Source organism: Hydra vulgaris, chromosome 08, assembly GCF_038396675.1.
Source record: "Hydra vulgaris chromosome 08, alternate assembly HydraT2T_AEP".
NCBI classification, from domain to species: domain Eukaryota; kingdom Metazoa; phylum Cnidaria; class Hydrozoa; order Anthoathecata; family Hydridae; genus Hydra; species Hydra vulgaris.
In genome coordinates this window covers 65,755,697-65,782,500 of record NC_088927.1, presented here as the reverse complement: position 1 = coordinate 65,782,500, position 26,804 = coordinate 65,755,697, and the positions used below count along the sequence as shown (strand labels likewise).

The window sequence follows — 26,804 nt, the reverse complement described above, 5'->3', positions numbered from 1 at the left end:
GTCCAATTTTTTTTCCCATTTATATTTTTTACTAGTCAGTTTTTTAATTTTTTAACATTATTTTGTAAAAAAATTATAAATTCTTTTATAATAAATATAAAATACAATAAAAATTCTTTCTAAAAATGTTCTTCTTTTTTTGATGCCTTTTTCCAAAACAAAATTATGCTAAGGTTAAAATAAAGTTTTGAAAAAAAAAGAGTGGTCTTTAATTTTTGGCCACTGCTGTATATACATATATATAAATATACACATTTATATATATATATATATATTTATATATATATATATATATATATATATATATATATATATATATATATATATATATATATATATATATATATATATATATATATATATATATATATATATATATATATATATATATATAGATATATATATATATATATACATTAAATGACTACATCTTATATGAGAGTTAAATTAATTTAATATATGAACATCAATGAATATGAGTTCTCTCAATACTTATTTTTTTTTTTTATTTTAAGAAATTTTCCCTATATTTTAAATACTAGCATTTTCAGCTTTAATTACAAATTATTATAGTTTTCTTGAAACTGTCAAAATTCATTCATGGTTATAATAGTTTATATATATATATATATATATATATATATATATATATATATATATATATATATATATATATATATATATATATATACATATATATACATATATATATATATATATATATATATATATATATATATATATATATATATACATATATATATATATATAAACTGTTATAACCATAAGAATTTTAAATTTCCAAAGCTACCATTAAATGTTGAAAGAATTTTGTTAAATGTGCTCTTTCTGGAACTTTTTGTACTTTTGAAATACAGTAAACATATAAGTAAATTGTGTAAATGTATGTAATACATACATAAAATAACACATGTAAAATAATACATAGCAAATCAATAGTTACAGTAGCTAACCAATTTAATGATATTTTATTTCCAAAGAAAAAAAAATTTATTAGTTTGTTAATAATGCTGGAGCTGTTAGTTTTAAAAATCTAACCAAAATTTCTCAAAATTGATAAAAAAATTAGTATTGAGAGAACTTGTATTCATTGATATTCATATATTAAAATATATACTTAGATGTATCTTAATATATGAATATCAATGAATACGAGTATATATACAATGATATATATATACATACATACATATATATTTATATATATTGATATATATATATATATATATATATATATATATATATATATATATATATATATATATATAAATATATATTGAGATTTATATATATTGATATATATATCAGGGATGCGGAGTCCCAAAAAGGACTCCGGATTTGAAAGTCACAAACAGATTACTTTATGCTAGGTTTTGGTATCTAGTAGCTCTAAAAATATAAATAAGTTTATGGACTACTAATAGGAAAAAAATTAAGACTTTTAGGTTAGAGGAACAATCGTTTTTTGAACCCGGAGTCCTTAGGTATAATGGCAGCAAGGACTCTGGGACTCCAGGACTCCGGGCTTCAAAACAATAAGTTTCAAGTCATTAAATCTCATGAACTTTTTTCCTATAGCAGATCATAAGTCAACAATCATGTTTAGAGCTTCTGGACACTACAGACTTGGAAAAAGTAGAGATATAAAGCCGGAGTCCTTTAGGGACTACACATCCCTGATATATATTTATATATATACATATATATATATATATATATATATATATATATATATATATATATATATATATATATATATATATATATATGTATATATATATATATACATATATATATATATATATATATATATATGTATATATATATATATATATATATATATATGTATATATATACATTTATACATATTTATGCAGTTGCGTGCAAAAGTAACCGGAAAATAGCATAACTTGAGATAACTTTTGAATAAAAAGCCCAATTTCTTTCAAATTTTCACTGAAATGTCAAAATATTGATTACAAATCTAAAAACAAATGAATTTTTTACTAAATCTAAGCAATCTAATCCTAAAAGTTCATTTAATTAAAAAATGCTCATGCAAAAGTATCCGGACAGAAAAAAAAAACTTGAGTTAGATTTTTTTTCAGACATTTTTTAAATTGAAAATGCTTTATTTTAAAGTAAATTGCTTTAGTACTTTGTTGGGAAGCCCTTAGCATTGATTACTGCTTGACAGTGACAAGGCATTGAGTCCACCAGCTTCATAACTACAATGTTTGTGATTTTTCCCCATTTTTGTTTCAGAGTATTTAATAAATTACATTAACTTGTTGGTTTTTGACCTGAAATTTGTTGATCAATGAGCTTACATAGACATTCACTAGAATTACAGTCAGAACTTTGCTAAGGTTATTCGATTAATCGAATTTCTTTGTTTTTGAAAAAGTTTTTCACAAGGGCTGAAGTGTGCTTTGGGTCATTGTCCTGCTAAAACATCCTTCTTTGAGGCATTTTATCTTTAGCATGTTGTAGCATAACATCCTTTGTACATATTTTTGCCATCAATCAAATGGATAAGACCAATACAATCTCTATTCAAGTTAGCCCAGTTCATAACGTTTCGACCTCTGTGCATTACTGTTGGTAGATGGTATTTAGCATCGTTTTTATGGTCTTTTGGTCAACGGACATATCTAATATTATCAGATCCAAATAACATAAACTTAAATTCATTACTGAAAAGTACTTTTAATCACTGTTCTCTTGACCAATTGAAATGTTCATTAGTAAATCTTAAGCGTGCTTTTCCATTCTTTATATAAATAAAAAGTTATTTTGTAGGACGACTTCCAAACAGATTTGTAGACCTCAAAAGATGTTTTATTGTGTCAACACTACATTTTACATTATAAAGTTTTTTAATTTTAGCATTTACCAAGGCAGCATTTTACGTGGAACATTTTTCATGACTCAAGAATGGATATTTCAGCAGGATAATGACCCAAAAGACACTTTAGCCTTTGTAAAAGACTTTTTCAAAAACAAAAAAATTAAATTAATGGTCATAGCAAACTCCTGAATGTAATTCTATTGAATATATGTAAGCTCATTGATCGACAAATTTCAGGTCGAAAACCAACAAGTAAACGTGATTTATTGGATGCTCTGAAACAAAAAATGGGGAGAAATCAAAGTTATATAAAAAATTGATTACAAATCAAAGATTGATTTGTAATCAATTTTTTGACATTTCAATGAAAATTTGAAAGAAATTGGACTTTATATTCAAAAGTTATCTCAAGTTATGCTATTGTCAGGTTACTTTTGCACACTACTCTCTCTCTCTCTCTCTCTCTAAATATATATATATATATATATATATATATATATATATATATATATATATATATATATATATATATATATATATATATATATATATATATATATATATATATATTGACAGCACTTTAATACGAAAGAATATATTGTTAGAAATCTTTTAAATGTTATGTGTATAAATTTATATGGGTTCAGCACCAAAAAAAGACAATATTTCAAAAAAAAGTGATTTTACTAAAAAATATTTATCTTTTTATTATAATTCTTATATAAAAATTGGCACAAATAATAAAATTTTAGCTTTTAGTTTTGGAGTATTTGTGTAATGTCAAAAACTGTTGAGATAAATTAGAAGAAGGCCATGAATTATATAAACTACAGTTTTATCAATTTTTACCTGGGTTCGTGTAAATGAAAAAACACTTTTATTTTCTGTTGCTGGGTCTTGTTTACCTTCTCCTAGTCCATAGAACATTGCGCTCACCATCATTGAAGTCAGTAGCAAAGAAACTGCAACAGACAACCTTTGACATCTGGTAAAGTTACTTTTAGGTGAACGAGCTAAAACTGAAAACCATAAATGTTCATCAGAAAGATTATGTTTTGCCTTAGAAGTAAAAATATAGGTAAAATCATTTTGTTCTTCTACTGATGCCGCTGGTAAAACACAATCTACTGAATATGAGCCACGATCTACAGCAAGCCAACGATTTCCAATAAAAAGGTATTGTTTTTCAGTTTGAAGATCAATAATAATGATGTTTCTAAATATAAATTCTTTTAAATTGATTAAATTTTTTAAATTGTTGTTTAAAGTTTTTTTTTGAATAACTTTTATTTTTAATTGTAAATTTAAAGATTTCAGTTTGTAATATTAAATATGATAAATATAAAAAAACTTATATTAAAATTTTATTATAATAATGAATACTCATTATAAAAAATTAGAAATTGCAATAAACTCTGATGATGTCATACTGAATTAGATAGCTGCAGGGGCCTCAGTACATATATTGACAGACTAAATTAGAAAACATGCAAGGAACACTCCCTGCACTTTTATTCCTACATCAACTAAGGGTTTGGGTTGGGGCAGCAATTACCTTTTTAATTGTTCTAAATCAAAAACTAAGCTTTAAGACTGATCTTATTATCTCTTTTTAGAAAAGTTAGTTAACAAGAACTTTTCCTCTAACTGATATCTTAAATCTTATGAACACACCTTTTCTGCCATTTCAAAAGAATAGGTTAATTCACTATTAACACTCAAATTGCTTATACTTTCATTCCTAAAGTTACTTCTCACTTGACCTAAAACTTAAATTTCACTAAGCTATCATCATATGCTCCATTAACAAATACTTCTAATTGTTCCTCTAATTTAATAATGCGTGTCATTGATGCTGTTAAAATTTTTTACAAAATCTCATAGGGATATTAGAATTATTTTTGTTAAGGCATATATAACTTTTAAGTGCTATATTAAAGTTTTATCTGCTATAACATATTTATGTAAACATTTGCTTACTTTTTTGCTTATCTAAACTGATATGACTTTTTTAGAAAAAGAAGAAAAAAACAAAGAACAATGAATAAAAAGATTGCTGCCCTATCCCAAACTCTCACTCAATGTAGCAGCACTCCGCTGCGAGTTAGGGTATTTGTCAATCGATGTATGTACTGAAGCCTACGACAGCAGGCTATTTCAGTATGACACCACACTGCTCACCTAAATCAGCAATATAAGATATATATAAATATATATATATATATATATATATATATATATATATATATATATATATATATATATATTACAGCGTATAAGTTTTTTCTATATTTATAGCATACAACATTTTCAAATAAAAATGAAATAACTGAAAGAAAAGATTGCTGCCACACCTCAAACCCTCATTTGATGCAGCAGCACTCCTTTGTGCCAATAGGTTATAAGATAGTCATTGTATGTAGTGAATCCCTCAGCAGCAGGCAATTTTAGTATGATGTCAGTGATGTTATCTAAACGTCCATATATATATATATATATATATATATATATATATATATATATATATATATATATATATATATATATATATATATATATATATATATATATATATATATATATATATATATATACACACATTTATATTTATATGCCTTATGACTTAAGTATGCTGCAAATGGTCAAATACAACTGATATTGTGCCTTGAACATGAGTGCTTTTAGGTTTTCTACTGTTCTCATGTTCTCTTGTATTTTCTCAAGTATTTTGTCAACTGCTGTTTTGATCTTTAACTCTTTTCTTTGTTTTCTGTTAATTAAATAGTGGCTACTTTCAATCTAAATAGTGGTTACTTGTAGCTTAATTGCAGGTAAACCTGTTTAAAAAACAAATACATACATATAAATATACATATTTAATACTTACTTAATGTACCAACCTCCACCACTATTATCATGCCAAAATCTTATATAATCTAAATCACCAAGAGAACTCTGTGTTGTCATTATAAACATATCACAGCTTGATCTTTGAAAACATTTTCTTTCTGAACCTTTTAAACGTCGAACTTCACTGTCACCCATGTCACCTGTTAAAAATTGTAAAAAGTATATTTAATTGCTTTATTTGAAAAAAAAAAAAAAATATATATATATATATATATATATATCAATAAATATATTTTTAAGTAATATTCAAAATGTTACTTAAAAATAATTATTCAAAAATAGCTCAATTAAACAATTTTGCAGAATTCATTTATATAGTTTAAACTTTATACTTAACCATGTATTACTGGTGAATTAAACTTTATTAGGCTTTTATTTATAGTATTTATTTATTTTAAAATTTGATATTTAAAGTTTTATTAAAAAATAACTTGAATAACTAGCTGCACCAAGTTGTATATAGAAACAATTGCCAATAGAAACAATTTGAAAGTAAAAAATAAAATATACATATATATACAGTAGTGCTCAAGAGTTTAGCACGCAGTAGAATTAAATTTACTTTTTTCCATATATGTTATTTTTTCAGTTAGTAAAGCTTTAAAAAAAAAATTTTCTTTTTATTAATTAACTAGACACAAACAGATAAAGACAGAAAATTAAAAAAAGTTTGCTAAGGTACATTCTTTTTTTATTAAGTACATATATTAAGCGGTTTTTAAAGCTTAAAAAAAAAGCTGGTCATAAGTTTAGCACTTCTTAAAGCTTTTAAAGAGAGCTTTTCTAAATTTATTGTGATAAAAGTGGCCATAAGTGGCAGCATAATAAATTAAACTCTCCTTTTTAATGAAATATTACGAAAATATATTTAAAGTGGTATGCAGTATTTTAAAAGTTTGTATTAAATTAATTCATCTTTTTTGCTTAATTCTAGATTATAATAATAATAGAAGTCTGAATATTTCCTATGGGAAGAAAAACAATAAGTTTAGAAATCAAACAGCATATTGTTGGCCTTAATATGGGAGGTCACTTTAACATTGAAATATCTCGAATTTTAAAGTGTGTTTCACCATTATGTGTATGTAGAACTATTGCTAAGTTTGATGAAACTGGTAGTACTGCTGACAAAAAGTATTGTGAGCAACCAAGAAAGACAGATATTACTCATGATAATTCTATTTATAGAACTGCCAGAAAAAATCCTAAATCCTCAGCCAAACAGATTGCACAAGATATATATTTAGTTTTACATATGTTTCAAAATCATGTAGTTCTTTCATTGGAACAAGTAAACAATTACAATGCACATGTTTTAGAAAATCATGGTTATGCTATAAAAGAACATATTGTGACTTAACATAAAGGCTTGTGACATATGAACAAATTCAAGTTAATTGTGATTTTTCAAGTAGAAAGAGACAGTGATAATATTGAAAAAATCTGTGTTCTCAGAACAGGGTATAAGTTGGATTGATGGCCAGGGTAGTTTCTTTTAGCGCCTCTATCAGACCCACATTTTATGGGTGACATCCAAAAACACTAAAGCTTTTATATTTATATTAATTCTTTACATTTTAGCCAATTTTTGAAACACATTCAAGTGTGAAGTATATTTGAATAATTATCCCCAATTTTATCAGTTTTTATATGCTGAAGCCCAAATCAGTTTTATTTATTTTTTATTATTTTTTATAAAAATGTGTTTGGTATCACATATAAAAACTTCCACACTTATACCAATTTTTGTTTTCAAAATATTTTGCTAGGTAGAATTGCCCTAATATGTACCGTAATTAATTAAATAATCAATTAAATAAATAGGTTGTGTTAAAATAATTTAATATGATATAAAGTAAAATAATAGAATAACAAAACTATTAATAAACTCCACCTTAAATTTAAACTTCATTAATCATAATAATTGTAATTATTTCATAAATATTAATTGACTCGTCCTTACCTCCTTAACAACACTAATCCAGGCCCCTGGCACCCACTAACTATATATCTCTATGTTTATCTTAATGTGGTTTTAGCTACTGTTCTAATGCTAGGCTCCTTATGTGAAGTGTTGGTTAAGGTCTGGCCACAAGTAGATCAAATAGCTGAGGGTGCTAGGCTGACCCAGCATTGATTCAGACAGGTTAAAAACCATTTAGCTAGTTTGCTTTGGTGGAATTAGATCAGTATGTGTTTTAATAGTTGGGAACCCACGCTCTCTTTATACTATAAATCAATACAATTACCCTCCAACATAATTTCCCCCTCCCTATACCTGCTTCTACGCTATTGCTATGTTTATTTATCTTAAAGTGGTCTGTTATCGGATCAGTATGATTTTTAATAGTTGGAAATCCACCAGCTAATAATACCAAGAATCAACTCTAGAACCTCTATCCTTAAATAGATATGGTGGTTGTAAATTAAATTCATTCATACAAATTTATATAGTATAAATTTTCATAGATAGAAACAGAATAAACTTTCATAGATAAAAGTAACTTTAAATTTTAAGGTTCTACTACCCTTTTCTTCGCGTTCTCAGGTATTAAGAGAACGCCTTATCCAAATGAGCTAAATGTGCGTATACAGAATAGAACAAAAAGAGTATTAATAGTTTTCTAAGAACTAAAATTTACTTATTTCTATAGTGGCGCACTTCTAACAAAATTTTTCAATCTGTGTCCTGGGTAAAGGAAAAGCAAAAATGTACTATATATCTCATATTGGCACTATTGCTCATTGTATAATGCTAGGGCCATGTTAAAATAAAAAAACTGAAAACATCATAACCCTGATGAAGGAAAAAAATAACAAGATGAATAGCTAAATATAAAAAAAAAGCATCAGAAACTGTGGTACAAAATGTACAACTAATTGGAATAATCGCAAAACACTTCTGGTCATCACAATTATTCTAAAAAATCAGTGAGGCTATTGAAATAGACAGATTGCAATGTTGCTACCCTAAAAATAAGAGTGAATAAAAATAAGTGGTGACTCACTATTGGAAACCTTTTTTTTTGCACAAAGATCTTAATATTTTATTATTAAAAATTAAATACATGAGTTTAAGCATTACAACACCTGGCATTTTTCTTACCAGCTACTGTAAAAAAGATGTTAGATTCTGTACCAGCATCTTTTCGATTTCCAGTATATACTATTAATTGATACATATAATTATCTTCATCCCGATTATCAAGAAGTGGAGAAACACCAATCTAAATTTTAATTAAGACATTCTTTATTTCAATTATTTAACACATAACTATTTTAAAATTTTTTATTCATTTTTTTTTTAACTTATTCTTAAAAATATTAATAAAAATTTAATTAGAAAAAATTATCTCAACAAAATAAAACTATTATTAAACAAAGATATTTTAGCAGATATAGCTTCCTTTTAGGTGCAAGTTCCTGTGTTTGCATTTCCTATTTGAAGAAAATTGATTAAAAAAAATTATTTCTTTTGAGGCTTTCCTTACCTCTTTTTTAGACGCTACTGCTTGTTGCAACTCATTTTGGTTTAAAAATAAAATCAAAAATTAAAATATTCTTTTAGTTGTACAGAAAAACAAAATTTTTGTTTTGTAGAAAAATATTTTTCATTGTTTTATCATTATAATATCCTTACAAAATCTTTATCGCTATCTCCATTAAAGGCTCCTGTTTTTTATGCAAAAAAAAAAAAAAAAAAGGGAGCTTATAATGATAAAGATTTTTGGAGAATGGATTTTGGAAGAACTGATTTCTCAAAAATTATGTTTAGTAGAATGCCTTTGTCAAAGTTCATAAAAAGTAAAATATGTTTCTCAAAGTTCGTGAGAAAAAAAAAGAGTTATAAAAAAAATATCATGAGAACCATTCTTGGTTTTACTAAATTTCTTGGTTTAAGTAAAAATAAAATCAAAACATTATAAATTAAAAAAAAACAGCAACAAATAGATAAACTAATCAACTATCAATAAACACAACCCTTGGAATTAGGGTCAGCATTTGGCAATGCTGACCTAACTGCTGACTTAAAAGTGTTTGAGGTCAGCAAAAAATTGCCACCCTATGTTTTTATTATTACTATTATTATTTGTTTTTATTATTGTTGGCAAAAAATTGCCACCTAATATTTCTATGTTTTATGGGAACTCATTTGTGTAAAATATTTTTGCAGACCTAATCCCAACCTCTAACAGTTGAGGGCAGCAATATATTGCCAAAATCATTTTTCCTAATTCCGAAGGTTGATAAATAAATAACTATTAATGAATGGAATGAAAAAATAAAATGTTTATGCAGATAAATGATAATTTTATTTATGCAAAGATAAAAAAAAATTGGGTTAACATTAAAAAAACTTCAAAGTTTTAAAGTCATTATAATAGTAATAGGTACATATGTGGTATAGTTGTAGTTACTAGCTATATATAAATAGTTGCTAGCTATATATACATAGTTACTACCTATATATACATAGTAACCAGCTATATATATAGTTGCTAGCTATATATACATAATTACTAGCTATATATACATAGTTTCTAGCTATTTATACATAGTTACTAGCTATGTATACAAAAGCTATTTAAGCAATATAATAAACGTAATATATATACAGGCCTCGACGAGAAGCGAGAGCTTTAGCTCACACTCTTGCCCACACTACCCTAAAATAGTTTACAGGAGCAATTTACAGCTCTTGCCAAAGTATTATTTTTTTCTTTCAAAAGTTTAATCATCATTGTAACTAAAATGAAAAAAGTCAAAAAAATTTAATACATTAGATAATAAACAGGCACGGCTTTTGCAAAAAAAAAAATTTGCGTCTAAAGAATTTTTTTACATTGCAATAAATAACACTTATTATGTGTATATTATTGTAACATTAACATTACAAACATATGCTTGTAACAAGTATAAATCCAAACTTTGTATTTAATAAGCAATTTTTATAAGAATAAACAGATCGCTTGTGCAAAAAACCAAAAACTCTTGAAAAAAGATGTTAAGAGGAGCAACTCGCATGGCTTGCCATGTTTGTTTTAGGAAAGCCTTTCTCAGCTCTCGCACTTATTTTTTCCTGCCGAGGCTTTTATATATATATATATATATATATATATATATATATATATATATATATATATATATATATATATATATATATATATATACATATAAAATATAGATCTAGTCCATCATTTAGTTGCACAATCACAGGATATTTTATAACCAAGGTACAACTGAGAAAAAAACATGCAACTGTGTAAAAAAATCCATCTGCCCCATGAACAATCAGAGCTTGACAAAGAAAATCATTTATCAAGTGACCGTGTCCTCAAATAAACCTGACTACAAAAAAAAAGTATTTTCTGGTTTATGTGAAACTCCATTTCATTCTCGGTATGCTAATCACCTCATCTTTTAGCATTAACAAATATAAAAATGATACTGAATTGTCTAAAGAAGTTTGGGAAATAAAAGACAAAATGTTTACACCCTAAACTAATTGGAAAATTATGAAATGTTGCAGTCTTTACAACTCCTCAACAAAAATCTGCTATCTTGGCTTATATAAAAAATTCCTTATTTTTACATATAAAGTGAAAACTTGTTAAATAAATGAAATGAGTTGATTTGAAAATGCAGACACAAGAATAAATTCATCTTATCTTTTTTTGACACCCATGATTGGCTAATCTTTTTTTTTTGGTTATTATCAAGTATGTCTTATAGCAACCTAAAGATCCCACTACACAGTACTTTGCAATTTTTAGCTGTTTTTTCATTTTTGATTTTGTATTTAATGGTTGATGATTGCCGTATAGGCATGGAACTTTAAGTACCATAGAAAAAGTTGTTTTTTCTTCATGAATATATATATATATATATATATATATATATATATATATATATATATATATATATATATATATATATATATATATATATATATATATATATATATATATATATATATATATATATGTATATTGCTCTATTTATAATATAATTATTTTTATAACATAAAACAGCTGTAAATATCAATATATATATATATATATATATATATATATATATATATATATATATATATATATATATATATACACATATATATATACATACATATATATATATACATACATATATATATATATACATACATATATATATATATATATATAAATATATATATATATATATATATTTATATATATATATATATATATACATACATACATACATATATATATATATATATACATACATACATACATACATATATATATATATACATACATAAATATATGTATATATATATTGAGTACAAAACGTTCTATTAACCCTTTAATAACTATGGGACATATTTTCAAAATAGTGTTTTCATTAAGTTTTAGTTAAATTTATGTCATTGATTACCGTTATGGTATATCTTAGACACTATTAAATATTATTCTAATAAAAAAAATTTAAAAATTTTAAAGTTTACTTCACTCATAATACATTTATTTTTGGCAATTATAACAATTATATTGGATGTAAGCCAGGTACAAAAAATTTATTAGACTGTAATTTACATAATGTATTAATCATAACAATTTATGCCAACTGTGTGTTTATAACACTTTGTGATTTTGTGAAAAGGAAATGCAGTTTTGACATGGTTTGAAAAAATACCTGCAAAGTATGGTAAAAAGGGTAATAAAGGTTAATGCAAAAGCTGTGGTGTTCAAATGCAAGGGTTGGTTGCTCGAATGAGAAGTCACAAAAGTGCTGGTAAATGTGATTTTCTGAAAGATGTTCAAGATGACGAAAACATTATTATTTTTCAAGACACCTTAGAAAATATCAACCAGACAACTGAAGAACCACAAACTTGAAAACTGAATCTAGTCAATCTGAAAAAGAAGCTATCAATGAGCTGATAGCAAGAAAGATTTATGCTACTAACTCGCCTTTCAGAATGGTTGACCACACAGAGTTTATCAAGATGATCCATTATTTACGCCTAGGATTAACCCTCCTAATAAAATCGATATTGGTGGAAAACTACTAGATACTGTTCACAAGCACAGTTTAACTAGCTGTTCAGATTTACTACATGATCAGTCTGTAACCATGAGTATTGATGGGTGGAGCAATGTTCATAATGAACCAACAGTTAGTGCAACAGTAACAACAATTAATTCAGATATTATCTTGCAGATACAATTAATACCTCCGGCCATTCACATACTTCTGACTATTTGGTTGCTGTTAATTGTATCAACAAATGCAAAAAACAATTTAGTTTTAAAGTTCGCAGTGTAGTAACTGATAACGCAGCAAATGTGTTGAAAATGAGACAACAATTGAAAACTTGAGATGATGTTAATGTTATTACATATGGATGTTCAGCTCATATTCTCAATCTGTTAACCCAAGACTAGGCAATTCCAAACATTAAGGAGCAGATTGTTCAAGTTGTAAAATATTTTAGAAACAATCATTTTGCTGCTGCTACATACAAAGCAAAAGAGGGGGCTGCCACTTTTAATGCCCCAAGATGTCAGAAAGAACACAATGGCTTATTGACTTGAATTCTATCTAAAGCACTAGCCAATTCTGTAAACAATTTGTGAAGAAAATAGAACAATAATTGATAAGAGTATTACAAATATTGTAAACAACTTTGATGTACAGTGAAGTCTAGAAGAACTGTTACAAATGTTTAAACCAATTGCTGTTGCATTAGACCTGATGCAGCAGGACTGTAGTACTATTGATGACAGTGTAGTGATATGGAAAAATCTTCAGAGGGAAATCAGTCCTAGGCTTAGCCAAGATGCTCAGAAGAATTTATCTAAAAGAATACAACAGGTAATGACCCCAGCTTATTTCTTGGCTAATATTGTTAATCCTAAATACAGAGTTAAAGAATTAACTGATAAAGAAATAGAGATTGGAATAGAGTTTGCAGCTTCAAAGAATCCAGATTTTCTTCCACTTTTGGTTACCTTTAAAGCAGAAGCAGCACCATTTCAAAAGTTTATGTTCTATGATAACATTTTTGAAACTATTAAACCATGTGATTGGAGGAAATCTCATAAAGATCCTGTGAATAATATTGATGAAAATATTCTTTCATCTACAGGAGTTGAAAAAATATTTGCAAAATAGAAAAATAGATGCAACTTTACCACAATAGGAGATTCGTTTATTCCTGGCAAAGAATACAGGTCCAACTACACTTACAATGTGTTTTTGGACTTTGTCTAGAAGAGAAAAAGCATCATTGAAGAGAAATTGATTCATTCATAGATAGAGCACACCATTCCAAACAATGAGCAATGCAGAATAGTAAAATTAAATAAAACATATTGCTATGAAAATATTATTATTTTATTTTTCAGTTGTTAACCAACTTATATTAACTATCAACTTAAAAAGTATTTAAAAAAAGAAAATATCAACCTTTGAAACATCTTTTTTATCCATTCTTCTACAAAATATCAAACCAATTATCCAAATGAAAAGAGCTATTGCAACTGCTACAGTAAGAACATATCCATTTTTAAGCATAGATAAAGTAGGTTTTCGTATAGGATTTGGAGCAACAAAAAATCCACCAAAAGAAGTCAAATGAGTGCATTTGCATTTTGTAACTAAAAAACTTGTGCCGTTAATATCAAGCTAAAAAAAATTAAACTGAAAAGGATAATTTTTTTTAACTTTTAAATTTTTTTCAACTTAATAGTGTATACTATGTTTATAATATGTATACTAATGTATAATATTATTATATACTATATTAATATTGTTATAGTAAAATTAAACTCTTTTTTTGTGTGGTTACTTAACAATCCAAAGAGTTTAAAATAAAACAAAAATTTATTTTTATAGTATGACAGTAGTAACATAACAAAACATCATTTTAAAACGTAATTTTGCAGTTTTAAGCATCTAAGACTATCTAATGATTCATCAGAAATTGTATCTGATGATTCAAGTTATTTTGTGACATTAAGTGAACCCTGTGTTTTCAAAAATTGAGTTATGTCAAACTAAGTAACTTATTAAACTATTGTATGACTTAATATTCTATTAGTTATTTTTATACTGATTTCAATTAAGCATTTTACATATTAACACATTATAACTGATAATGATAATGTAAGCTGAGAATGTAGTTACGTAGAATATCAAGATGTATAAAGATAATTTTTATGAATATCTCAAGAAAAAGTGAAATAAAGTTTACATTTTGATTGGCTGTTTAGAGTACCTTAGTAGTTAAAACTAAGGTACTCTAAAAACCTAATAACTCATTGAGCAGATATTTTCGTTAAAGTAGATAAAAATATGAAGAACAAGTTTTATGTTTTAAAAAAGAATATAAAAAAATATTGTTAAAAAGAAACTTTAGAATTTTTGCACACAAACAAAAAGTTAATATGAAGATAATTAATATTTACTATTTAAATAATTATTCAACTATTTTTAAAATCTTGCAAATGTAGTTATGAAAAAACTAAAGGTAATTAGTTAATTGACTGATGTTATTTAGTTTTCAGCTTAAATATTGCTAATGATGTTAACTGATGAGTTTGTAAATAGATGTTTTAGCTTATGCAACTAGATTTTTGAATTATAATTTAAGGTTAAATTCCCAATAAACTCATAATTTTTTAAATGAAAGAAGTGGTTCGAAAACCAAACCTAGAAATTTAAACAAAAAATATCGGGTATTTAGCAAAACAAGTGTGTGTGTATGTATGTGTGCGCGTGAGTGTTATATTTATTATACATATATGATATATAAATATACGTATTATATTATGATTTTATATAAAGACCTACTTCACATCCATCAGACATCCATTTATTTTCTCCTTCATTCCAATAATTGCATTCTGCACAAAAAGACTTCATTTCATAGACATATGTCCCAACAGACTCTGCTTCATCAAAAGTGTATGGATTCAACTCTAGCTTTTTAGAAGGCATTGGGCCAGAATAGGAGAATAGCAAATGCAATATACTTTTTTTATAAAAACCATATGTAGAGTTTAAAAAATTCCATAAAATTAGGGTGCCATCATCAAGAAGAAGAGCATCTTGATTTCTTTGCACAGATCCAGAAAAATTACTTAAATCATTCAGATTGTTATCAAATGTTATGTTGCCTGTAGTTAAATTGTTATTTTTTGTCATAATTACACCATATTTATATGAAATATTTAGCATAATATCATGATCAAGTTTTGTTGCAATTTTTCCATATTGAATGTAAACAAAAAGATTTGTTAAATTATTTTCATCATTTAAAAACAAGAACTTTAAGAGCATGTTACAACCTGATGTCAGCGGTAAACTGATTAAACTTACACCATTAGGCATTGATAAAGATATATTTTTGCCAGTCATTTTTTCTGGAATATTTTTTATGGCAATTTTGATTGGTTGTGAACTGTTGCTTACTTTAATTGGATGACCGTTAGCATCTGAAAAAGAAAGACTTTGAGATTCTGAGAGAATGTTTTGTGATCGATTTGTGTCCCATGTGTAAGCATTATCTTTCATTCTTAAATTCTAAAAAGAAAATAAAATAAAATTAAAATGCAAAACAAAAAAAAGTGAACATTGAGCATTTTTACAAAAATAATACTTACATTGACTGAGATTTGTGAGTTTTGCACAGAATCATTAAATAAATCCTTAGAATCAGGAAGAGTAAAACCATATTCACCATCAGATGAACCAATTGATTTGTTGCTCAAACTACTTGAGAAATCTTTTTTTAATACAAAAGTAAATTGATTGGTTTCACCAACAGTTGCATTTTCACCTGGTACTTTGTAAGTTTGTGCTGCCATAAAATGATTGTCCATAGATTTGAACAATTGCAACACTGGATTATTATTGCTCTAAGTAATTTAAATAATAATAAAGTTAAAAATAAAATGTATAACTTAACAAAAAAAAAAAAAATTTAATATTTTGATAACTTGAAATTTTTTTTTGATATTTTAGTCATTTTGTTAATGTTTATGAAAACATAACGTTAAGGTCAACTTTTTACTTTGTATAGATTTGTGAAATGGAGAAAAAAAATTATCAGATTTTTACTGCATACTGTAAACTTTTTGAAATTTATTTTTGATTTTTTGACTACTATCAAGTTTTTCTAAGTAAAACGTTTACTTTTCTAAGTAAAACATTTCTAAGTAAAACGTAAGTCAGTGTTGTTGGCAGCCAATATAAAACTTAGTGCTTAGTACAATTTTTTGTAATAAAATAAATTGGATTGGTTGAACAGATTGTTGACTAATGTGACCTTCCATTAGAAAATCAATGATCAAAGTAGGCTTTGTTAGAAACAAGGGGTTTCTTAAGGTCTGTATAAATATATTGAATAGCCAAAAGAAATGAAATATAAAGAAACAAAATATGTTTTCTATTCAAAAGGTTTTTAGGCTTTTTATGACTCAACTGTCAAAAAAAAAAATGGCCATTTGGAGCTTGATAAAGTAGAAAAAAAAATTACTTTAATTGGTTTATTATTAAAACTCTAAAATGTTGTATAACTGTTTTGACAAAAAGTCAAAACAGAATAATAATAAATTCATAAAATTATGGATAACATTTATAGATTTATAAATAACACAATAAATTTATAGATTTAATTTTTTTTTTTAAACAACTTCCCTTTCAAAAAGGTTAGAGCTGGAAGTTACTGAAAGAAAAAAGATAAAGATTGCAGATAAGAGCGAGATAACAATTGACAGACAACTTAAAAGATTGCAAATTATATGAATCAGGAAAGCAAGATAAAGAAAGTGAATTCCAAAGAACTGATGTTTGAGAAAAAAAACTAGACTAGTAAGAGTTTTTGGGTCACTTAGGAACAGTCACAGAAAAAGATGAGACTGTATTGAATGACGAGTAACTCGAGAATGAATTTTAAAAGATGGCACAAGAGACGCTAGTTCTTTAGAGCAGTGCCCATTATAGTATTTGTAGAAAAGGGAAAGAGAAGCAACATTACAACAATGTGATAATGGTTGGAGGTTGGCTGCAAGCGCAGGTCTAGCAATGTTTACAATGCGTTTTTGCACTTTGTCAAAAAGAGAAAAGGCATCATTAGTAGATCCGCCCCAGATATGGCAACAGTATTCCATACAAGGACAGATTTGAGATTTATAGAGATAGAGAATAGAATGTGGACTGAATTCTTTTAGATAGAATTTCTAATCAAGAAATTTCATGTCTTTTCACTTTATCCCTCAGCCAATATTGTTGTTATTGGTGAGTTTAATGCTGACCACACTGAATTGCTTGGCTCTAACACCATTGACCCTGCTGGCACTAAAAGCTTCTGCATTTCTCAATCTCTTGCTCAGATAGTTAACTTTGTGACTCGTTTCCTAGTCAATCTTATTCACTTCACTCCTTGATTTGTGTCTCTGAATCTAGCTTTTGTGCAGTTTCTCCTTTTTCTCCTTTAAGTGGTTTTGACTATTCAATGAACTCTATAAATCTTTCACCTGGTTCTTTTCTTCTTCAGACTCACCCTATCATCGTACTACTTATTACTACCCTAAAAGTGACTGGGATTCTTTTTATGATTTTCTTTGTGATGATCCTTGAGCTGATGTATTTTCTCTCTTCAATGATCAATACTCCAATGCAACCTCCTGGATCCAGGCAGGAATGAAAGCTTTTATTCCTTCTTGTTGGTTCAAGTCAAGCCTCATTCATAGCTTTTACCTTCTTATGTAGCTGCTATATTTAATTGTAATTATTATTTTCATCTTGTTCAAAAGAACAACTCTCTTAAGTACAAACACATATTTATTATTGCAAGAAATCAATGTAAAAAGGTGAAGTCTGATGCTAAGCTCCATTACTCCCAGTTCACTAAATCTCATATCTTATCTCAGTATTTAGGCTCTAAAGACTCTTGAAAAATTTTTAACTGCCTCATTAACCAGGGTAAGTCCATCTCCCATTCGTGGGAATAATCTTATTTCCTCTTGTAAGGGTAAAGCAAATCTATTTGCAAAGAATCTTCTTCATAACTCGACTCTTGAATCTTATGACCATACTCTTCTTTTTATTCCCATTAAACAGGTTAACCCATTGTTAGACATTCAAATCACTCCAGTTTCTGTTACTAAAGTCATATCTCAATTGAACTTTTCTAAGGGTTGTGATCCAGACAATATTTCTGTCACAGTCTTACAGAAGTGCTCTCCAGAACTCTCTTCAATTCTCTCTAAATTATTTAACAAGTGCTTGACTAATTTTGCTTTTTTTGCCTTCTAGAAAATGGCATCTGTGGTTCCAATTTTTAAGAATTTTAGAGAATTCTAAACCCTCATTCTAACCCCTCTAGCTATCTTCTGACCATTTTTCTCTCTAAGATTATCAAAGTTTTTGAGTCTTTGATTTAAAAATTTCTAACACCACAACTTCAATCAAATAACTGTCTGACAATCAATACATTTTTCAACCTTCTCATTCTTAAGCTGACTTGTTATCTGTTGTGACTGACAGACTCAATTGTGCATTAGATAAAGAGAGCGAGGCAAGGACTATTGCCCATGACATATCTAAAGCTTCCAATAAAGTTTGGCATGCTAGTCTTCTCCATAAGCTTGCTTCATCTGGTGCATCTGTGAAAGTTTTAAAATTATCAAATCCTTTCTATCTAACCGCTTCATTAAAGTAATCCTCGAAGGCCAACAGTGGCTCTGTCTGCTAATGACTTAAAATTTTCCTCCCTTTTTGACAAAAAGTCTCCTCTTTTTGATTGCTTAGAACAGGCAGCTGATCTTGAATCTTATCTCATTTCTGTAAAAGATTAGAGCTTGTAGTGGCAATTTTATTGGCAAGTGATTTTATTTTTAAAGCAAGTGATTTTTAATTTTTTGTTAACTTTAATGGCAATAAATTTTAACTTTAATGGCAATAAATTTTAACTTTATTTAAATTTTTATGACAAGTGAATTTTAACTACGAAAAAACTGCAAAGAACTATTGTAATACTATCAACATTCCTATATTGTCGAATGGCAACCCTCTCATTAAGTCCTCTTTTTTTTGTCTTCTTGTTTTATCAACCACTACTGACCTCGCATGGAAACCACACTTTTAATCGATTGCTATGCTAGAATCTAGTAAAGTTGTTACTCTTTATTTATTTGCTTACTCCAGATTCTATTCTCTACGTCTACAAAGTTCTTTTTCATCCCTCTATTGAATGCTGTTGTCATATTTGGACTGGTCTTCTAATGATACTCTTTCTCTACTAGAAAAGGTCCAAAAATGCATTGTAAGTGTAGTTGGACCTGCTTTCAAGCCTGAGCCTTTCTCTAATCATTGTGAAGTTGCATCTCTTTCACTTTTCTACATATACTGTCATGGTCGCTGCTCAAATGCTATCACCTCTAGTTCCATAAACCAAAACTCATTCTTGCTAGACTCGTCATTTAGCAAAGTCTCATTCTTTTACTGTACCTATCTCTACATGCGATAAAATCATTTATTCATCTAGTTTTCTGCCTGCACTTCAACACTATGGAACTCTCTCTTATCTTTATGTTTTCCTGACTCATACAACCTACAACTTTTTAAGTCTTCCATCAACTGTTTCCTTGCTCTTTATTTCAATTCTTTTTTTTTCTAGTAACAAATAACATAATAATATAAGTAAATCAGAATTAAAAAAAAAACAATGCATAGCAAATAATTGCATCCTATAAGCACATAGAATCCTAATTTTGTGGAAAAATCCTGCTTCCTCTGTACTTTTATAACATGTGAGCCTTTTAGAAAGTGAAATATGAGGAGAGGAGGTGGTAGGAAATCATTATATATAATTTTTCAATAGAGTGACCATCTTTGAAAACAAAACTTAACAACTTAGAAAGGAAAGCATTACACTAAATCTATAATTAGTATTTTTGTAGTACTAATTGTAGATGTAGTTTAATGTTTTTTGTAAATCTTCTTGTAAAATTTCTTTGTGAAAATTCTTTTTATATCTTGTTTTGTTATTTTGTATATACATAGTAATAGTAGGATATGTTTTGTTAATAGTTTTATTTTTAAAAAGATATTCTATGTTCTTTTTTATAATTAAGAACTTGTATTGTTTTGTTTGTAAATAAACTTTATTAAAAAGTTATATTTTGTTCCTTTTTCCTAAAAAAATGATTTTGTAAATTGTGCGTACAGTGGTGGCCAAAAGTCTTTAAACAAAACATTTAACGACCAAAACAATTTATTTTTGATCTAAAGTATAAATTTTGAAAGTTTGATGCTTTTGTTTTTACATAGCAATATGTTTATAGTTACATATTTGTATATTGCACAATTTATTATAATTTTTTATTATTCATAAGCAATTTATCAGCTATATTATGCCAGAACTTTCACCTAAAAAAAGAGGAATTATTGCTGCATTATATGAACAAGGTTTAGTTCAAAGAGAAATATCTGAAAAGCTTGGTTGTTCATTATCAACTGTAAGTAGAACTTTAAAAAGCCATAAAGAAGAGCCCCAACTAAATTTTACTTCAAATATGAATCAGGCAGGCCCAGAGCAACCACCTCAAGAACTGACTAACTTATTGGCCAGATCAGCCATGCAAATCCACGGCTATCTGCACACGAGATTTCAAAAGAAATTTTTATTGAGAAAAAAGTAAGTGACCGAACAGTTAGAAGAAGGCTTTAGGTTGATTTCAAAATGAAGGCATGCAAGCCAGCAAGAAAATCTTTTTTATCATTAAAAAACCTAAAAGATCGGAAAACATTTTGTCAGCGCTACAAAAATTGGACTGGAGAAAATTGGTCTAAAGTTCTTTTTTCTGATGAAACATGTATTAAACAATTTAATGTTACAAACAATTTTGTAAGAAGACCAAAAAACCGTAGATATATGCCAAAATATACAGTTAGCAGTGTCAAGGCTCCTGTGTCTTGTATGGTTTGGGGTGCTATTTCTGCCAAAGGGCGTGGGCCATTAAGGATAATGCCCAAGAATACCACAATAAACAGCAAAGTCTATTTGGATGTTATGAAGGAGAAGTTGCCACCTTTCATGCAGATCTTGAACTGCACTTATTTCCAACAGGATGGTGCACCATGCCACACAGCCAAAATTGTAAAGAAGTGGTTTGCTGATGAAGGAATTCAAACCCTTGAAAATTGGCCTGGGTCATCACCAGATCTTAATGTTATTAAAATTGTTGGCATATTATGAAAGTAAAAGTTGCTGCCAAAAAACCTAGATCCTATAATGATTTAGTTGAAGCAATCAAATCAGTGTGGATCCATGAAATTACACCAGACTATTGTACAAAACTTGTTAACAGCATGCCAAAACGTATCCAAATGATATTTGACAATAACTATGCTTCCATTAAATATTGAACTTTTATCATGTATGTGCATGTACCTATCATCTTTAAAATTGTTATAAACACTTATTTTATTGAAAAAAATAAAAAAATTTACTAATAAATTGTTTTTCACACAAATATATTGATTTCATAACATAAAATATGATGTTCCAGGACTTTTGACCACCACTGTATATATATATATATATATATATATATATATATATATATATATATATATATATATATATATATATATATATATATATATATATATATATATATATATATATATATATATATATAGTTTATATATTTACATAAGTAAATATATAAACTAATTTATTTTGTTTTTATTATTTTGGTAAAAGCTGCTTTTGATTTAAAATCTTGATTACTTTTAACTAAAATATTTTTTTCTCGCCCACCATTTTAGCAGTGGGTGAGAAAAGTAACTTTAGTATAACTATAAATTTAAAAAATCACCTAGAGAAATGTCACGCAACTGTCATCCCTGTTAGAGATATCAACATTTATGCATTTGTTAATGTCATCAATTAACTAAATTTGCACAAAGGAGATTTTACATTTAAACTTTTTCTTAAAAATAAATAAACACGGTCAGATTACTCTTAAGCTGTAAGGCCATGGAAAAGAGCAAAAATAAAAATTATGTGTTTCTTCTTCCAGTGTTTATTATAAAAAGTTTTAAAGTAAGAAACTTTAGTTGTTAACCTAAAACATTTTAAATGAATAGTTTTTCTCTTGTATATAAAATGTTAAAGTAAAGTGACCATATAAAGAATAAGTATAGAAGTGGTTGGTATGGAACATGAAATTGTGTGGAACATACTTACCTTGATCTGTATTTTATGGGTTCATATCAGTATTACTATTTTAACAACTATTATTACTACTTACTGTTGCTATAACTACTAAATCTTATGTATTAATTGAATATAGGTCTTATATTACAAATATTTACAACATCTATTATTATAATGATTTTTTATGATAAATAAATAAAATAAAACTAAAATATATTACATTCATCATAAGTTCTGTTCATTTAATAAAGTTTATTTAAAGTTAAATTTTTTTAAAGTTGTCTTTTAATAATAAAAACAATGACAACAAAACAACTCAACTGACATTTAAAATTTAATATTATATTTAGTATTTTATTATATGTTATGAATTTATAACATTCTATATATTATACTAAGCAATATATATAAAAGAATACATACTAGCTAATAAGTCTTGAGTTATGCATTATAATGTCAATATTTATTGTTTATCATAATATTTTATTACATATTAGTCACATAATTTCCAATAAAAAAATTATTTACTTCTAAATTTAGTGATGAAGTTGTTGACGAAGTTGTTGTTTGAAGGGTAGGTAAAACTGAATCTAAATTAGTCAAAAAAATAAAAACTGCAAAATCTGTTTATGTTTCAAAAAATTAATAAAACTTAGTAATTTAATTTTTAATAAAATCTAAAACTGCTACTGCTTTTATATTAAACATACCTGATTCATTATTATTTAAACTAGTCTGGAACAAGTTAGATATTGACTTTAAAAATGGTTGAGTCATGGTATCGAACTTGTCTGCTCCTATATTTTTAAGATTTTGGATGGTAAGAAGTTCAGACATTTTAGCAACAATATTCGATGCTTGTTTCTAAAAAATAGAACAAATAGTTCATTTGAGTAAAAGATATATCTACAATATATGAAGTTATATATAAGATATTAGAGTAAAAGATAATTTGATATTATAAAAAGATATTTAAAAATATTTGAGAAAAAGATCATTTGATAATATATAAAGATATTTGAGTAAAAGATATTTCGATAGTAAATGAAGATATATATAAGATATTTGAACAAATAGCTTGTTTAATTAGAAGATTAAAAAATACAAAAAGATTTCATTTTTATAACAAATATAGCAGCAAACTATAATAAGTTAGAAATTTTGCAACTAATACATTTTTAATAAATAAAACTATTGATTATAACATTTCTCAAATTTTGATACAATAAGGTGAGAACACAGATGACCTCCACCTAGTTCCTTATTTCAACAATTTTGCTTTTTTTAGCCAACCCCCTACCCCATCCATTTTTGTTCTGTGAATTACAGATAAAATTGTTAGTAAAATTTTTTTTCAAATAGAACAAAACAATAGCATAGATAATACTAACAGAAAAAATAAGTTGTAAACATGGTAGATTTTTCATAAATTTGCAATTTATTCTGCAGAATGTTTTAAGTTTAGTTAAAAAAACAATAAATTAATCATTAACTAATTCTAATTGAATTATACCTGAGATTGAGAAACTAACTCTATTGGATTTTGCGAAGTTAATGCCAAAGCGTCACCTATGGTTTTGAAGGAATTTAAATCATTGATGGTGGCATTGTTAAGTAAACCAATCATGTGTGTGCGAGTCTATAAAAAAAAAACATGTTAAAAAAAAATTATTTCTCATTGGTAATTAATGAGGACTAATAATTTTTTGATTTTAACTTTAGAAGTTAAAATCTAAACACAGACATTTTTATGCCTCAAAAAGAAGTTTATAGATTATTGCATGCAAAATCAGCTAGTACAAAAACTTAGCAACTGTGAAGAAAAAAGAAGAAAAGAACCTAAAAAAATTAATTAAGAATATTCTGCATTTTTGTAGAAAAATTGAAGGCCAGTTAAGTATGCAGTTTTAGATAAAAGTGATAATAATATAAGCAATAAAATATGAGTTAAAAGTGAAAAAAATATATATAAAAAGGTTAATTAGACATAAAAAGGTTAACACATGTCGTGTTTTTGATTATTATTCAAACTATTCAAAAATGATGTGGTGTCAACTTTTTCATTTCCAGTAAAAGAAGATCCAAATGCATAAAATTTGTAAATAGACAATGCTGGATACTATTATTTCCATACCAGAAGTTATTGACTGTATACGAGTTGATAATAGCTTACATGTAAAATATTTTATAAGGGTTGTTCAGTACCATTACTCCAGTGGTTTTGTAGTGGTCATAATTGTATCTTAACTTGTTAAGATATGTTTGAAAACTTTACTGGCTAACTACAAAATCAAGCAAAAAGTAGTTTCTTTGTTATTAAAGAACTTGAAAAAATAAAAAAGCAGAAAAAACCAGTGTACTCTGCCAATGTAATTTGTTATGCATTATTACATCCATGCAATTTTACAAAATAATTTTGGAAGAACTTGTATTACAATTACTTTCTTTATTAAATAAAAAAAGTTCTGGTAATATAGATGCAGTAAAATATGCAAAATTGTTACTTGAAAGTGGCAAAATGTCACACGATGTCTGTATAATATTTGATGAGATGTACTTATAGAAATGTGCAGAATACTCTAGTGGAACTATAACAGGTGTTAACAGTATTGGTAACTTAACAAAATATTGTTTATTTTATGATAAATAGTTTAAAAAAAAACATTCCATACTTTATAAAAGCTAGTTGTAAAAATTGATTGAAGTTCGTTAAAAAATGAGAATTTTTGAAACTTCAAATCTTTTTTTTTGTGGTTTTGTTGTGAGAGCTATTGTGTGTGATAATCATGCGAATAATGTTTCTGCATTTAATAAACTGTTACCAGATTATAAAAATGGCTTTAATAGCCACTTTTATTCAACTGCAGAAAAGTTTATTTATTCTATGATGCTGTGCATTTAATTAAAAATGTGCAAAAAGTTTTTGTTTTCCCTTTCAATGAGTTCATTGAATTTAAAGATGACATTATAGTTAAAGGTTGAGAAGTTCTTTGAAACTATTTCATGATGTCTATGAAAAAGATCTGACTTTAGATGTAGATTTATGAAAAGCTACAAAACTTACAAATAAAGCGTTACACCTGTGAAAGTTTAAAAAAAAAATGTTCAGGTTGCTTTTGACTTGTTTAATGAAAGTACAATAGCTGGTTTGATATCATGGATTGCTTTTTGTGAGGATGCTGTTAGCTTTTTAGGCTTGTTTAATAAATGGTGGGTTATGCTAATATTAAAAACTAGTTTTGTTGAAATAACTATTTAGGAAATGCAGTCATCTTAAATGCTGAAAAACCTGAATTCCTATAAGCAATGGCATTATGGATGGATAATTAGGAAAAACAAAAAATTATGAATTGTGGGAGATTTGTTGTCTGCTCAAACTAGTTCAGCATTTCAAAAACACTCAATTGTCATGTCTCTTTAATTGATGATCTTTTAAATGATGGTTATGAATTTATATAACTACTAGATTTCAAAGTGATCCAATTGAGGGAAAGTTTGGCAGTACCAACAGATGAGCAGTGGAAGGTTTTTAGTGAGCTTACAAGATGTTTTGTACTCAGAACGAATTATGAAAACTAAAAGTTTAGTTATTGATTAAAGGCTATGATTTTAATAGCAATGTCAAAAAAAAATCAAAAAAATATTTTAAATTTTTAGACAACTATCTTTGTCAACAAATGCCAGAAGATAGTAAAGAAATTACCTACCATATTGCAGGTTATAATGCAAAATGAATAAATAAATAAAGATTTTGAAAAGATAAAAAGATGGTAAATGCTTTTATAAACTAATGATTAGAAAATA

General features: G+C 26.7%; 1 protein-coding gene across 2 annotated transcripts in view; it reads right to left on the bottom strand.

Annotated features, from left to right (window-relative positions):
- Positions 1–26,804, bottom strand: part of LOC100203405 (uncharacterized) — a 203,492-nt gene that overhangs the window by 33,950 nt on the left and 142,738 nt on the right. The window contains exons 16-24 of one of the 2 annotated variants that reach the window (XM_065804187.1): positions 24,514–24,639; positions 23,711–23,864; positions 23,529–23,590; positions 16,435–16,689; positions 15,623–16,354; positions 14,237–14,455; positions 8,889–9,009; positions 5,760–5,922; positions 3,722–4,088 (exon numbers count right to left, since the gene is read on the bottom strand). In XM_065804187.1, coding sequence (XP_065660259.1) covers positions 3,722–4,088; positions 5,760–5,922; positions 8,889–9,009; positions 14,237–14,455; positions 15,623–16,354; positions 16,435–16,689; positions 23,529–23,590; positions 23,711–23,864; positions 24,514–24,639 — 2,199 coding nt within the window. The remainder of the gene's footprint in view (positions 1–3,721; positions 4,089–5,759; positions 5,923–8,888; positions 9,010–14,236; positions 14,456–15,622; positions 16,355–16,434; positions 16,690–23,528; positions 23,591–23,710; positions 23,865–24,513; positions 24,640–26,804) is intronic. The other variant, XM_065804188.1, reaches the window with a different exon arrangement.